This window comes from Delphinapterus leucas, chromosome 14 (genome assembly GCF_059928025.1).
Source record: "Delphinapterus leucas isolate spDelLeu-1000000601 "Yukka" chromosome 14, BTC_Dleu_Yukka2, whole genome shotgun sequence".
Classification (NCBI taxonomy): domain Eukaryota; kingdom Metazoa; phylum Chordata; class Mammalia; order Artiodactyla; family Monodontidae; genus Delphinapterus; species Delphinapterus leucas.
Genome location: NC_143142.1, coordinates 31,730,175 through 31,745,141, shown reverse-complemented (window position 1 = coordinate 31,745,141; position 14,967 = coordinate 31,730,175). Strand labels below are relative to the sequence as shown.

The 14,967-nt window shown below is 44.0% G+C and overlaps 1 protein-coding gene across 1 annotated transcript in view; it reads right to left on the bottom strand.

Annotated features, from left to right (window-relative positions):
• Window positions 1-14,967, bottom strand: part of LAMA1 (laminin subunit alpha 1) — a 160,694-nt gene that overhangs the window by 78,834 nt on the left and 66,893 nt on the right. Inside the window, exons 7-16 of the mRNA XM_089894940.1 lie at window positions 13,673-13,790; window positions 12,596-12,774; window positions 11,827-11,932; window positions 9,519-9,679; window positions 8,437-8,577; window positions 7,250-7,423; window positions 5,727-5,828; window positions 4,734-4,945; window positions 3,859-3,970; window positions 1,348-1,458 (exon numbers count right to left, since the gene is read on the bottom strand). Coding sequence (XP_089751066.1) covers window positions 1,348-1,458; window positions 3,859-3,970; window positions 4,734-4,945; window positions 5,727-5,828; window positions 7,250-7,423; window positions 8,437-8,577; window positions 9,519-9,679; window positions 11,827-11,932; window positions 12,596-12,774; window positions 13,673-13,790 — 1,416 coding nt within the window. The remainder of the gene's footprint in view (window positions 1-1,347; window positions 1,459-3,858; window positions 3,971-4,733; window positions 4,946-5,726; window positions 5,829-7,249; window positions 7,424-8,436; window positions 8,578-9,518; window positions 9,680-11,826; window positions 11,933-12,595; window positions 12,775-13,672; window positions 13,791-14,967) is intronic.

Genomic DNA, 14,967 nt, shown 5'->3' with positions numbered 1-14,967 from the left:
GGTTTTAAAAAAGCAGTGACCAGGACTTCCCTGGTGGTGCAGTGGTTAAGAATCTGCCTGCCAATGCAGGGTACACGGGTTCGATCCCTGGTCCGGGAAGATCCTACGTGCCGCAGAGCAACTAAGTCCGTGCGCCACAACTACTGAGCCCACATGTCACAACTACTGAAGCCCAAGCACGTAGAGTCCATGCTCTGCAATAAGAGAAGCCACCACAATGAGAGGCCCATGCACCGCAACTAAGAGTAGCCACCGCTCGCCGCAACTAGAGAAAGCCCGCACACAGCAACGAAGACCCAACGCAGCCAAATAAATAAATTAAAAAAAAAAAAAAAAAAAAAGCAGCAACCTCCCTTCCTTGTGGGAAGTTGCACCTGAGGAACTTATTCTGGAGGGACTGCATATGCGTGCAAACATCATTCCACACCATCCTACAGACGCTTCACTTACAGAACAAAGAAACTGACAAAGAACAAAACAAAACAAAAGCTGTACTTGCAGAGAAAAAGAAAAATTAGGCTCTAGAGAGAAAAAGCAATCAGCGGCATCATGCCGATATCTTCCCCATGGGTCTGATCGTTAATTTTTCCTAACCCTGTGACTCAATCAAGCTCTTTTGGAAAAAGCATGATCCTTTCCCTGTGCAGTGAATAGGGTTCAGCTGATTACCATATGCATTCACTCCATCTCTGAGCAGTGAATCCATTAGAACCCAGGAGTGTGGCCTGGCTCCCAGGCATAAGAGCCTAAAAGAATTCCTGACTGAAGTTAAAAAACAAGTCTTGCCCTGTATCTGCCCCAAAGTTCATTCTCAAGATTAACTACATATTTGCTAAGCCCTATTTCAACTCCAACTGCATGAAAGAGGTACTTGTTTGCAGAGTTTATCTGAACTAACATCTATGAAGCATTATATATTATACAGATGAGATTATTAGAAATTTTTATTATTCCTCTTACGATATACTATGTAATATAATGTTAAAATCTACTAGCACTTGCGTTTAAAAGATCTGATCCTTTTTATTTAATCAGTGGTCGTTTTCTCCCTTTATATTGCTTTTTAATCTTGCAAAGTAAATCATTACTTATTGTTCTAATAAAAAACCTGCAGTGAAATCATACATCTTTTTTCTGCTATCACCAAAGCAACTTTTCTTCACAAAAAAAAAGAAGGAAAAAAGCAGGAAACATTTTATGGCTTAAACTTAAACCTGCAGATTTCCTCTGGGGTCCACAAGGGCAGGGATATTCCCTGTGGAGGAAGCTTCTTTTTTAATCACTTCTGTACAGTGAGGGCTTCTGGGTGGGAGGAGGGCATGCACTCAAGGTCTCAGCCAGACTCACAAAGCAAACGCCATGAACGTCACACTCTGCTGCATGGCCGTGGCATTCACAGGGCTGACAGATTCCTCCAAAGAGTATTCCATCCACGCGGTAATAGCCAGGGAGACAGGACTGCAAAAGAAGGACGGGTGACTGTCCAGGTGAAGGCAAATTTACACAAAACGCAAATCATCTTCTTCCCAGTACGTAAGAATCATAAACTGCTCAATTTTCCATGAATGAAAACTTATTTTTTTTGCCCAAACGTGCCATAAAATGCACCCATATTAAGCATACGATTCAATGGGTTTTTTTTTTAGTAAGTTTACTGAGTTGTGCAACCATCACCATAATCCAGTTCCTTATATATTTTAAAGGTAGAAATATGCACACAAAAATGTAATGGCTATGCAATGAGTCAGCGTACATCATAGCCGTTTTCCACTGCAATATTCTTAGAAATCATGTAACAGCCTTTTAATCAAGGCTGTTTCAATCAAGGGGATTTATTTCTCTCAACACTTTTTCTTTTGCTTAAAATTTAGTAAATGTTGCTGTCAAATTGTTAAATGCAGGTCTGCGTCAAACGGCATCAGTTTAAGAGAGCAAACGTTGCAGGTGAGCTTCCCTCTGGCTATGCGCTGGACAGGCAACATGGGCGTTCAGGGGCAGGGAGCCACCCCGGACACTGTACTTCATGTCGCCCTTGTGACGACCCTGAGAAATCGGCTCTCTGATAGACTCGGAATCCGGAACATGGCGCGTTAGCTACGGTCCATGGCACCCGTGCAGTGATTCCACACCAGGTGTGCACACCTCCAAGACCCATGTCCACAGGCTACCCGGGGCCACAGCAGACAAGAAACACATCCAGAGTGCAGACCAGGGAGTAATTAATTTGGAGGTTGGCACACTCCCTTGGGGGCATGGGAGGAGGGGGTGTGGATTTGCCTTTTATTGTCCTAAGAATTCTTAAAGAGCATTTCATTATAGTAATAATATATAATGCCTTCATTCACACTGACCTTGGGAAAGTCCCCTGCCACCTCCCCCACGACCCCGCTCCGCAGCCAGGCTCCCCCGGGGACAGTGGACTTGTCTACAGACAGGCACTGAGCAGGCAGCTGCCTGGGGGTCTGTGTTGCGGCTACAGGGCTCCCCCAAATTCCATTCCCAACCAGTAGCTGCCTGATTCTTTAAGTCAGCTTCTGAGTAACAGCTGGATAAAAGAATGAGTTCTTCTGCTGAACACAAACTCTTGCAAACGAGTCTTGAGCTGCCTATGTGATGCTTGAGCCATCAACTCAAGCACACCAGCACTTCTGGGAACAAAGCCCCGCCCACCTGTTCTCTAGCAGCAGCTGCTCCCTGCTGTCCCCTCCCAGTCCAGCTGGCTGGGCTCCCACTTCCACAGTTGTCCCTGCTCTACCTGTCGCTCCCCTAAGCCCACATCCACATACTATGAGGTGGTCTGAGGGTCATTTATCCATTAAGCACTAGGCCCGCAGGGATTAGGACTTATGGACATTTGCTGGTCCTAAAAATAAATGAGATGTAAAAATAAGTTCATTGGTCCCGACCCTGTGGCCAAAAAAATCTTGCAAAATATTTAAAATAGAAATAAAAATATTTAATTAAATATGTACACCACAAAGCTTTAGGCCAACTTTATTACCTACAAAGCTAATATTATAGGTTAAATGTTCTCACTTTGTAAAAATGCTTGCCAAGAAATCACAGCCAATGACAAATGTTCACAATCACAGTCATGGGCTCATGAGAGGCAGAACCTCATGGCAATTAGCAGGGATGAAGTTCAAAGACCACTTCCTAGCTGTGTGACCTTGGTCAAGTTACTTAACCTCTCTGTGTCTCCGTTTCCTAATCTACGGAACAGAAAGTATATGAAGGGCCTACCTCACAGGATTGTTGTAAGGATTAAATGAGGTAACATATGGAAGGGGCTCAGAATAGTGCCAAATGTGTAGAAAGTTCTCAGTAAGAGAGAGTTACTATCAATATGTATGTCCAAATAATTTCAAAAAATATTTCAAAATTTTTAAGCGACAGATTACTTTCATCCATGACTACAAGTATGGTTTCATATACTGCATATGTGAGGTAGAGCCCACCTAAGTAACATAGCCTGGGGCCATCAAAGGTCTCCAAAAAGGCCTGGCTTGTCTGAAGCTTTCCAGGGTCGCATGTTGGTAATTGGTAAATGTTCAAATACAATCAAATTCAATCCTCCTTAGAAATGCAAAATATGGCATGGGTGTCTCAACTTTCCTGTTGACTAAGCAGGACAGTGACACTTACTTAAGAGTATTCCCAGATGCCCCAGAGGAATTAGATTTCCTTAAACAATGTGTTTCCAATGTTCCAATAGCCTCCAAAAGTCTGATGTTTAGAAACACTGGGTTTCCAAAGTTAAAATTCAAATACGCATTACGACATCACCTTCAATATGCTTTTCCCCCAACCCTGTAGGAAGGAGAAAAGGAAGAAGACGGGAAGGGGGAGGAGTGTTACCTCACAAGAGATGCCCGCATAGCCTTGGGGACACTCGCAATGCTCCACCTCCGTGGCCAGGGACAGGTCTATAACGTTAGGGCTGGCTGTGTCCAGAGAGACAGAATCCAACCTGCAAACAGACAAACAGGCAGGGCCGTTACAGGACTTACACACTCGCACACGGCATCTAACACCTCAAAGAAGACGAATTCCTAAGAAAGATTTAATTCAAACAAAATGGTGATGTGATTTTTGTAAGTAAGTAAAGATTTTCACAATAGGACACTTTCTGGGAGCTGTTCATTAGTCCCTGGAAATGCCTTGGACATTTGGTACAAGACGAGCTGCTGTCCACACACAACCGTGGGAAGGCTCTGAGAAGCCCATTCCGAAGAGTGAACTCCAGAACGAACCCATGCAGTTGAACTCTCTCTAGTGCAGAAAGATTGTCCTGAATGTGCAGTTCTCTGTTTGCTTTAGCTGCATCCAACATGTATGCATAGCCTGGCATTGCCAGAAACTGACCTTCTCAGAGTAACAAAACAACTAAGGATGGACCCATGAGCTTAAATAGTTTGTGAAAACCTAAGACCATTAACATCAGGAGGGTGAAAACCAGATGCAACACAGTTAACAACTGTCACCTCACTGGGCATTTCTCAAAAATCCACCCTGAAAGTTTCTGTTCCCAATGCCAAGTCTATCTCCTACTAGATACATTTGCCATGGACAACAATTGTTATGCCTTTGATAAAATTATAGTGATAAAAAATAATTCCAAGACAGTTCCGTTAGCTGTGTCCTTGAAATAATAAAGTAAAGTATATTCAGCTTAAAATTGTATGATAATAAAGACAAGATCACCTATGTTTTCTCTCCTTTTCAGTACACACCTGTAAAGAGCCATCTTTGCAGAATTGTAGTTGGCTCTGATCAAGAGATGTGTCACGTTGGCAAGCACGGTCATCAGCTGGTCGCGATCTACCTCCCTCCTGCTATGAAAATCTCTGAAGTGCTCAGGCACGAGTCTAACCACGTTCAAGTGCTCTTCATAGGGCTGCAATAACAGGCCCTCTGCCTGGGTCCTTAAAGTGAGCCCATTCCCCTAACATTTAAAAACAAGAGGAAATATATTCATAATTCAATTTCATGATCAAACACTAAAAGCAGACTTTGTATTCAGCCACGTGGCTTTCCATTTGTGTGCAGGTTTTCGGCAAACATGTAATGATGTCCATAGCCCTTGGTCCAGAACGACCAGAGAAAACATATCACTATCCTCCTCTCAGAGGGGTTCGGATAAGTCTAAAGACTGTGCCTGTGCTGGGATCTCAGAAAAGAGACAAAGTCATGCACTAGCCCACAGTTTCCCTCAAAGCAACCAATCTGACACCTCTTATCTTTTTTTTAACTGAAGCATAGTTGATTTACAGTGTTTCAGGGGTACAGCAAAGGCCAAGGCCTTGCTGGGTCTTTTTGTGATGGGAGTGAGGATACAGGAACAGGGACAGAGGTGGAGGACAAAAATGACAATGCACCTCCGGTCCCCACACAGCCAGGCACTGCTGCCTAGTCATTCACGTGGGGAGGATGCTACAGGAGGGGAGGAGGGACCCGAAGGGCCTAAAAGGAAGTCCCAACATCGAGGAAAAACTCCTCTCCCTCTAAATTGTGAATAGACAGGTCAGCTACAGGAGCAAGCGAAGAGCTACAGGTGCTGCCCTGAGGCAATTCTGGAAATTCCCAGTCTCAGCGGAGTCCAGACGGGCAAAGCGGCCACCTGGCCCTGAGCTCCTGCCACTACAGCCTCGCTTAGCCACCTTCAGTCATAAAACTGCTGCCCCACGCAGCCCTCGGCTCTAGCAAACTGATGCGAAAGCAATTACCTTAATGATGACGTCGGCGTGAGACATGGGGTCACCGTCCGCCGTCTCCACTGGGACCTCGTAAGACACCGTGTACTTCAGGAATCCACCAAAGGCCGTCAGCTGGAATGTTTAAGTGACAATGAGCACGGAGGGGAAGGATCATAGCCCTTGGTAAGGGGACACGGTCACTAGGATCCACCTGGCAACAACTAGGCTGCGAGGTGTCCCAGAGGCCACAATATGTAAGGATTTCACATTAAGGGCAGTGGAAAGGAAGCACGTTATACGAATGTTCTGTTTAACTGATACCACGAAATGTAGGATACTGTCTAAATGCACAGAAAAAAATGTACTCCTTCTTAGAGACCCCGAGGTAAATTACTCTGAACTTGTGCTAGTCCCACGATAGACCTTTATTTCACTTAAGGACTTTAGGGGGCAGGGAGTGTGATCCAGGACTACAATCTCAACACTGGGGCTCACCGCCCTGCTTATAGGAGGGCAACAGCAACACGTGTGATCAGCTAAAGGAAGGACTAAGGATTTCCTTCCTGATCAGACATCCTTTAATGTAAAAGAGAGATTTTCTTTCTGCCAGCTATGGTACAACGTTCAGAATCCAATCTTTGCACCATAAAATTGGAGAGGTGCTCCCTAGACATGAAAACAAAACTATTGAATTTTGGTGATAAGATCCCATTCTAAATAGAAAATGTCTTCTAAGATTATAATTTGATGGGAAAAGTAATCATTTTCAAAAATAAACACTACTTAAACATACACAAAACAGCTATAAAATTAAAATATAACCATCAAATTAACTGGAAATGTACCACGGTACGAGACCTACACTACATATACCATGACTTCAAACAAACCAAAGGCCTGGATAAGGTGAGCAGGGAGCTGCAGGTATTGAGAGAGATTCCACTGGATATATTTTCAGATCGATCAGAGTCTGGAGGGAAGCTGCCTAATTGGTGAGGAGGGACAGGACCATGTCATTGAAGGGAGAGGTTAAATCGTAGCCACCAACTTCCCACTTTGTGGAATCACCTTTGAGCATTTTCTTACAGTGGAAAGCATTCTACCTGTTCTTAAACATGAACTTCACGTGAGCAACAAGCATAATAAAGAAGCAGGGGGCAGTGCAAGGGTTCCTGCACACCTTTCCCAGGGGTGTTCTATACGCCAGGTAAGACAGGTACACGGCTGGCTCCACAGGGCAGGGATGCGAGGAACCTTCACAAAGGCCCGGGTGACCCAGGAACCCAGAGCAAAACAGAAGGTCTGTCGGGGAGGGGACAAGATTTCATACAACAGACCACCTTCGACGGGGCCAAGAAAGACACAGGTTCATATTTTAAAGATGCAGTAAAGTCTAACAAAGATAAAAAGACCATGTGAATCAGGTGTCAGTAAACGCTGTGTGATATTCTGCTAAACTCAAGAGAGACAAACGACAGTACTTGAAAAGCCAACACAAGGTCTTCCTTAATGTGCTCTGAGATCTCTGCCCCAGACACCGGCCCTGGAAGTACCTTGTTTCCCAGGTAGGCCTCCGGGGCCGACCAGTAATACTGGGAGGTCAGCCTCTGCACCACCGCCGAGCTGTTGATGCTGATCTGGTGACGCCCGCCCAGCGTGTCCTGCTGGGACCGGAGCTGGCTGGAACTGACCAAGTCGGTGACCAGCCAACCGGACATATCTTTCACCTTAAAAAAGATCCAAGAATTTTAGAACATGAAATTGAAGTCACCTTATGTTTCACCCAGCCCAGTGTTAGTATCTTCACCGTGAAGGTACAGACCCAGAAAGCTCGGTGAGGACAGAGCTAACACACGGTGGCCCTTGCACTCGTCAAAGGACCCGGAAAACCTGAGAACGAGTCACACGTCCCCCAAACCCAGGTCAATTAGAAGCAAATAATGAGCAAAACCATAAAGACCACGGGTATATAACTTAGATTAAAAAACAGCGAAGAACTCAATAAATGCATTGAACACAGTGTCTCTGGCTAACTCTGACTTCGTTGTTGCCCCCTGCTTCTTAGCCAAATGCCAAAAACCGTATAAAACAACTCCAGATCCTATCCTCCCAATTTGTCATCTACATAGAGATGACAGATCACCCACAGGAACGCACCCCATTCTCAAGTACTGATCCGAATCCCTCCTCCCCAGACGCTGGTGAGGAGGGAGGAGGGAGGGGAGGAAGGAGGGTCAGGGACTAGCCCTAACCTCCAGCCATCACCCTGTCCTCCCTAGAACCCACTCAGCACTCACCCAGAACTCGTTCCCCCAGAATTCTCGATTCCCCAAACAAAGGGAGTACCCTGCCTCTCCTCATAAACTGTGCCACCTGCTGCATTCCCACCTCGCCTGCTTCTTTGAGCTAGAAAATTCTGCACGTCCCCAGGTCCTGCTATGCTCCCCGGCCTGAGACCGGGGTGGGGCTGGTGGGGTAGGATCTGACCCCACAACTCCATGCATTTCCCCACAGAAGAAATTTACACACGATGCATTCTGCAATGCCTCAGCATCCTATTGCTTCCATAGGAAAATGTATGCGGGAACAAACACATGATCTAGGAATTTTAGTGACACTTTGGTAAGTGGGCAGCCTTTGATCCACGCCGACGTCGGTCCAAAGGATGAGAGTGGTGTTACAGAAAAGACAGCCTCATCGCTTTCTGACACAGTTCCTGGTTCTCAAAGGATTCCCCCACCTGACTGATTGGCCAGGAGAGGCTGTCGCAAACGTCAGAGACACCAAAGCAGAAGCATTCTGAGCAGCCCTGGGGGTTCCTTTCCTCCAAGTTATAGAATCCTGGTTTGCATCGATCACAATGTTTCCCCTCAACATTCTCCTGCAAATTGGAGTAAAAAATTAGCTTTTGAAACCAAAAGGTAGGCAGACTAAAATGACATTAACATGACTTAGCAAGAAAGACGTCTGGCGATCCAGAGACACAGGTAAACAAAAAGACACTCAAAGTCAATGCAAAGCCTCATGATGTCACGATTTCCAGATAGTCTGAAATACTTATCATTTGATTTTGTAGTCAAGACTGAGGCTAGGGATCTTAGAGCTTGGTCCTTATATTTAAATGGCTTTTTCGTGTTGCTTTGTTTTAAATCTTCTATGTTTGCTGATCTTTCAAGCACTTTAAAATCTAAAGAGGACTATGTAATTGTCTTGTTAATAAATGCTCAAGATAATTTTCCACCATATGTAACGTACCTAAGACTCTGCTTACATGGGAAGGAACAAAAGACACAGCCAGAAGTCCGCTGAATTACGGGGAGATGGTTATTAGTGTCAGATAGCCAGAAAATGCCTCCCTGGCACCAGATTCATGCATTTATCATTGTTCAATTCCTTTTTAAGAGAAGTCCAAAAGAATCTATCTGCCTTTAATTGATGTCCTTAGAAATGTAGTGTTTACTTGGTTCTCCTCTAAACATAAAGCTTAAAAAGGATGTCACAGAAGAGGCATTAGGCCAAGGCCTAAGAAAAGCAGTATTTGGTTTCAACCAGGAAGTCACAGAAATACTTCTGGAGTATCTGGCCATCACCCAGAAGGCACCAAAAAAGAAAATCAGGTGCCCATCTAAGTCCAAGGATATATTCTGTGGCCAGTTCACTGTGACATAATGTCATGCTTCTCAGGAAGGCTCAGGGGAAGGGATAGTTCCACTTTCACCTCGATGCTTTGCTTAGGACCTGATCATCTGAGCCAATGAAATGCATCCCATTTTCAGGAAATCTCAAAGGAAACTCTGGGGCAGCTCTAACCTCCACACATACCTTACAGAGACAAGCCTCGGAGCAGGGTTCCTCATTCACGCTGCCGGCTGGGTTACAGTCACAGGGCACACACGCAGGGTAACCCTTATAACCAAACTGGCAGCGATCACATTTTTCTCCCGCGTAACCTTCCTTGCATGGACACTGACCCGGCCACTTCCCTGCAAAGAAAAATGGCAAAATGACCCAACAGGAAGGTAAAAGAGGTTTAAAGCAGGGGTTGGCCAACTATTTCTGTAAAGGGCCAGCGAGTAAATATTTTAGGCTTTCTGGCCACAGTCTCTGTTGCAACTATTCAACTTTGCCCGTATTGCTTGAAAGCAGCCACAGATAATACATAAATAGATGGGTATAGCTTTATTTATAAAAAAACAGTGGTGCCAGATATGGGCCATAGACCACAGTTTGACAACTCCTGGTTTAAAGAAAGAACAAGACAGATGGAAAGCACAGAGGCTGGTGGGAATGTAAAATGGTGCAGAAGCTTTGCAAAACCATTTAGTACTTCTTCAAAGTGCTAAGCATAGTGTGACCATAAGATCCAGCAATACCATACCTAAGTATTTAGCCAAGAAAAACGGAAACATACATCCTCCCAAAAACTTGTATATAAATGTTTGTAGCAGCATTATTCACAATAGACAAAAAATCAACACAACCCAAATATTCATCAAACGCTGAGTGGATCAGTTAAACATGCATACAATGGAGTATTATTCAGCAATCAAAAGGACTGAAGTACTGACACGTGCTACATGGATGAACCTTGAAAACATTATGCTCCGTGAAAGAAGCCAGTCACTAAAGACCACATAGTGTATGGTTCTATTTATACGAAATGGCCAGAATAAGCAAATCTCTAGAGAAAAATTACATCTGTGGCTGCCTAGAGCTTGGAGCTGGGGCAAAGGGATGGAGGAAAACAGGCAACAACTGCCAACGGGAAAGGGGTTTCTTTATGGGGAGATGAAAACATACCAATATTGGATTGTGGTGATGGCTGCACCCATGAATATGCCGAAACACAATGAATTATACACTTTAAATGGGTGTACTGTATGGTAGTCAATCATATCACAAAATCAAGCTTTTTTTTTTTTTTAAAGCACATAAGCCAGTGGTGGTGGGCAATAAGCACTGTCTTTGCTTCTAATGCCAGCTTTGAAAGTTGTGTACTCTTGGCCAAGGTTCTTAAGTACTCTGAGCTACAGTTTCCTTGCCTATAAATTGGGTAAAATAATTTTTATTTGCTATGATTTAAAGTTGAAATGAGGGCTTCCCTGGTGGCACAGTGGTTAAGAGTCCGCCTGCCGATGCAGGGTACACGGGTTCGTGCCCTGGTCCGGGAAGATCCCACATGCCGCGGAGCGGCTGGGCCCGTGAGCCATGGCCACTGAGCCTGCGCGTCCGGAGCCTGTGCTCTGTGACGGGAGAGGCCACAATAGTGAGAGGCCCGTGTACCACCACCTCCCCCCCCAAAAAAAAGTTGAAATGATATATATTTGAAAATGAACCCAATCAAGGGTGATTGTCATCAGCCCCAGCATCTCATCACGCATTGCGGGTAAGAATCAACTCCCTCCTGTAATTTACCCTCCCCCTTGTCAGCAGGGCCCACAGACAGCACATCCCTCCCTGCTGAGCAATATCCATCTTCACTGCTAGTGATGGAGCACTGGAGGGGGTCACAGGGGTCTCTGGACAGATGCCACCTCCTCAGGAGACTCTGGTATTTGCAAGTCCATTTGCCAGTTTTTGAAATGGAAAGAACACTGACATTTACAAAGTTAACTGGGGGATCTGATTGCTTTGTGGGAGGATGTATGCTAAAGGCTCTGCATGTCTTCTGAGCGCTAAGTAGAGTGATTGCTATTTACTGTTTCACATATGACTTGAAACCGAGCTTTATTTCCTCTTTCGCCAAATGCTAATTAACCTCTCAAATGTCATTTCATTGCCCCAACATTGCCATTTCCACCCTCTACCTCCCTCCCATCACGATTCCTAATTTTGCTTTATGCCCAGGGCACTGATTCCTACCTGGCTTTATATTATTTATGTACTTGCTCGTTTATTGTCTGCTTGTGAGCAGGGACCTTGGTCATCTTGTTCGAGGATATATATGTTCCTAGGTCCTAGAAAACTGCCTGACACGTAGTAGGTGCTTAGTAAATATTTGGTGAGTGAATCAATAGAGAATCACACCACTAAATTATTACACAATGGTAACAGTCTCACTAGGTACAAATCTTACACACATACACACACACAAATCAATTACAGGCACAAAAATGAATCAAGTACTCACCTCTGTGTAAGTCAGAATGAAGGTCATTCTTAATACAGACAGAACTGAGGGACCCCAGAGGGTCACAGTCACAGGGATGACAAGGGTTGTCATCATAAGGTGACACCTGAAAGGCAGAGGTTGCCCTAGATTATCTTGCTAGAAATAACAGCAATATTAGTATTAACATTGAGAATAATATCAATGACAAGGTACTGACTTTTTATCCAAGATGCGACTATCACAATGATTCTGTGTACCCAGGGGGTGTAGGTCAAGCCAGAAAAAAAGCGCAAACATCTTTTTGACAGTGACAGCAGCTGGCATCATTAGCAAAGTGTCATCCTTCTTCATTATCACTGCTACCCGTCCCCTCACTCTGCCATCTCTTGGAGACATGTAGAAGCCTCTCCTATGACTTAGCCACCATGGGATTCCCGTGACAGCTACATATGGTGTCAACTGAGGAGTGAGCACTTCCTACTGGCAAGATACAGCTGCTTTAGTTATTGGCTGACTCTCCACAGGGACACTTACTATCACACAACTCTGAGATGATGTAGCCAGTAGACCCACAGTTCAAGTTAAGTAACAATGGTGAACATCCTACCCTGAGCAAGAAAACAGGACGGATAGAGCAGGAAATTGATATCTGAAGAACACTACCAGCATACTGTAAGAATACAGATGAAATGTTGCAAAAGGAAATGTCTTCAATACTGAGACTGATGCGTGGCGGCCTGAATGTCTTTTCTACTGCAAAGCTGGGCGACAGTTGAGGCGCTCTTACCCTGTGTGGTCTGTAATATCCATCCACGCAGGTTTCACAGTTGATGCCCATGGTTTTCTGCAGGCAATCAATGCAAACCCCTCCTCCTCTGAATTGTCCGGCAGTATTCAGACTTCTCTTCTGATTCGCCACATTTTCATCATAGTAACAGTCTTTGGCTTTATTGTGGCAATTGCATTCTAGGAGAATATTTTAACATCTCAATTAATACAGATACCGTGTCCTAGATAAAGAAAAGCCTTCCCTCCTTTAGTAAATTTTGATGACTATAAATTAAATTAAAACTATAGAAGAAGTCATTTTAGTAACAATCTTTCAGAGGCATTGGGGAGTAGGTATCTGAATTATACGTATGCATATCCACTTGATTCATCAACCTGTATTCTGGGATCATATCTTGCAGAAGCACTTGCTCACTTGTTAATGACAAAGGTGAATTACTGCACCATTGCTTGTGTTAACAAAGGACTTGTAACAAGCAAAATACCACGGGTAGGTAGCTGTTTTGATTATGTTACATCCATATAATGGAGTTCAGTGCAACTGCTTTTAAAACAGCATTTCATAGTGTTAATATGGAGATATTTTATTTAAGATATATTGTTAAATATAAAAGTAATGTATAGAATGGCACGCATAGCACATCAGGTTCTGTGTACGAACAGTGTGACGTGTTGGAACATCTTAACTTATGCTTTACTTGTATAAACATTTCAGGAAGAACTTACCAGGAAATAATAAAAAGTAGGAAGGATGGAGACAGAAATATATAAACACACTTTTATATACTGTAGATATTGGAACCTTGTGAATATATTGCCTATTTAAAATTTAAATCCAAATTTATAAAGAATAAATTAATATATGGGAAGCGGAATCTTAGAGAAATAGCAAATTGATAATCAATGCATTCGGGTCTCAATCCTTTAAATTTTATTAAGGTAGTCTGCCTCTTTGTGAACTACTTGAATAACTAAGAAAACCAGTTATTTACTACTTACAGATGTTAAGTCACCATAAACTGAAGCAATATGAAGGGAGAAAACTTCACATCCTTGCAATTCTCAGTGAACTTACCTTCACACGTGTTACCAGAAGAAACAGTGCCGGGCCTCCAGGGCTGCTGACGGTACCCAGGACAACACCGATTGCAGCTGTCACCACACGTGTTATGTTCACACTGACACTGGAATTTCTAGGCAGTAAGGAATATAAAATTGCATATGAAAATTTACGTGTATGTTTTTCTTAATTTTATTTAGGAAGAACCCATCATGGTCAAATACACAGCAAGAGTTTACAATCAAGCAAACTGGCATTTAATTTTTAGAGAAAAAAATAAACATATGACCTGGTTACAAACAGAAGTGAGAAGGAATAAACCAAAACTAACATATGGCTTAACAACAAAAAACTTTTCAAAAGAGACACATTGACCTGAAAGGTTTGGAAGCTTCTACTAGTAACTTTCTTGATACTCATCTCTGTTTTCTCAGCAATAATAAAAGTCCTAGGCTTCCCTGGTGGTGCAATGGTTAAGAATCCGCCTGCCAATGCAGGGGACACAGGTTCGATCCCTGGTCCAGGAAGATCTCACATGCCACGGAGGAACTAAGCCCGTGCACCACAACTACTGAGCTTGTGCTCTAGAGCCCGTGAGCCACAACTACTGAGACCGCAAGCCACAACAACTGAGCCCAGGTACCCCAACTACTGAAGCCCGCGCGCCGAGAGCCTGTGCTCCTCAACAAGAGAAGCCACCGCAATGAGAAGCCCACGCACCGCAGGAAGAGTAGCCCCTGCTTGCCGCAACTAGAGAAAGCCCGTGTGCAGCAACAAAGACCCAACGCAGCCAAAAATAAATAAACAAAAATTTAAAAAAATTAAAATCCGATTCAGGAGTTAAATTATTACGAAGATTGGGTAAAAGTAAGAAGTAGCTTCGTGTTAGCTTTTAAAAGAAGAAAAGAGGATGCCATCTTCTTCACTTAATACTATGTTAAAAGAGGGAAACTTTATTTTACCTTGATTTAGCACCACAAAAAGAGAAAGAGGGCGAAGTCAGAAGGAGGGGAATCCTTCTTTTAAAAAGTATAGGAGACGAGGGGAAGATGGCGGGGAGACGAGGGGAAGATGGCGGAAGAGTAAGACGCGGAGATCACCTTCCTCCCCAAAGATACACCAGGCATACATATACAGTGGAACAACTCCTACAGAACACCTACTGAACGCTGGCAGAAGACCTCAGACCTCCCAAAAGGCAAGAAACTCCCCACGTACCTAGGTAGGGCAAAGAAAAAACAGAGACAAAAGAATAGGGACGGGACCTGCACCACTGGAAGGGAGCTGTGAAGGAGGAAAAGTTTCCACAC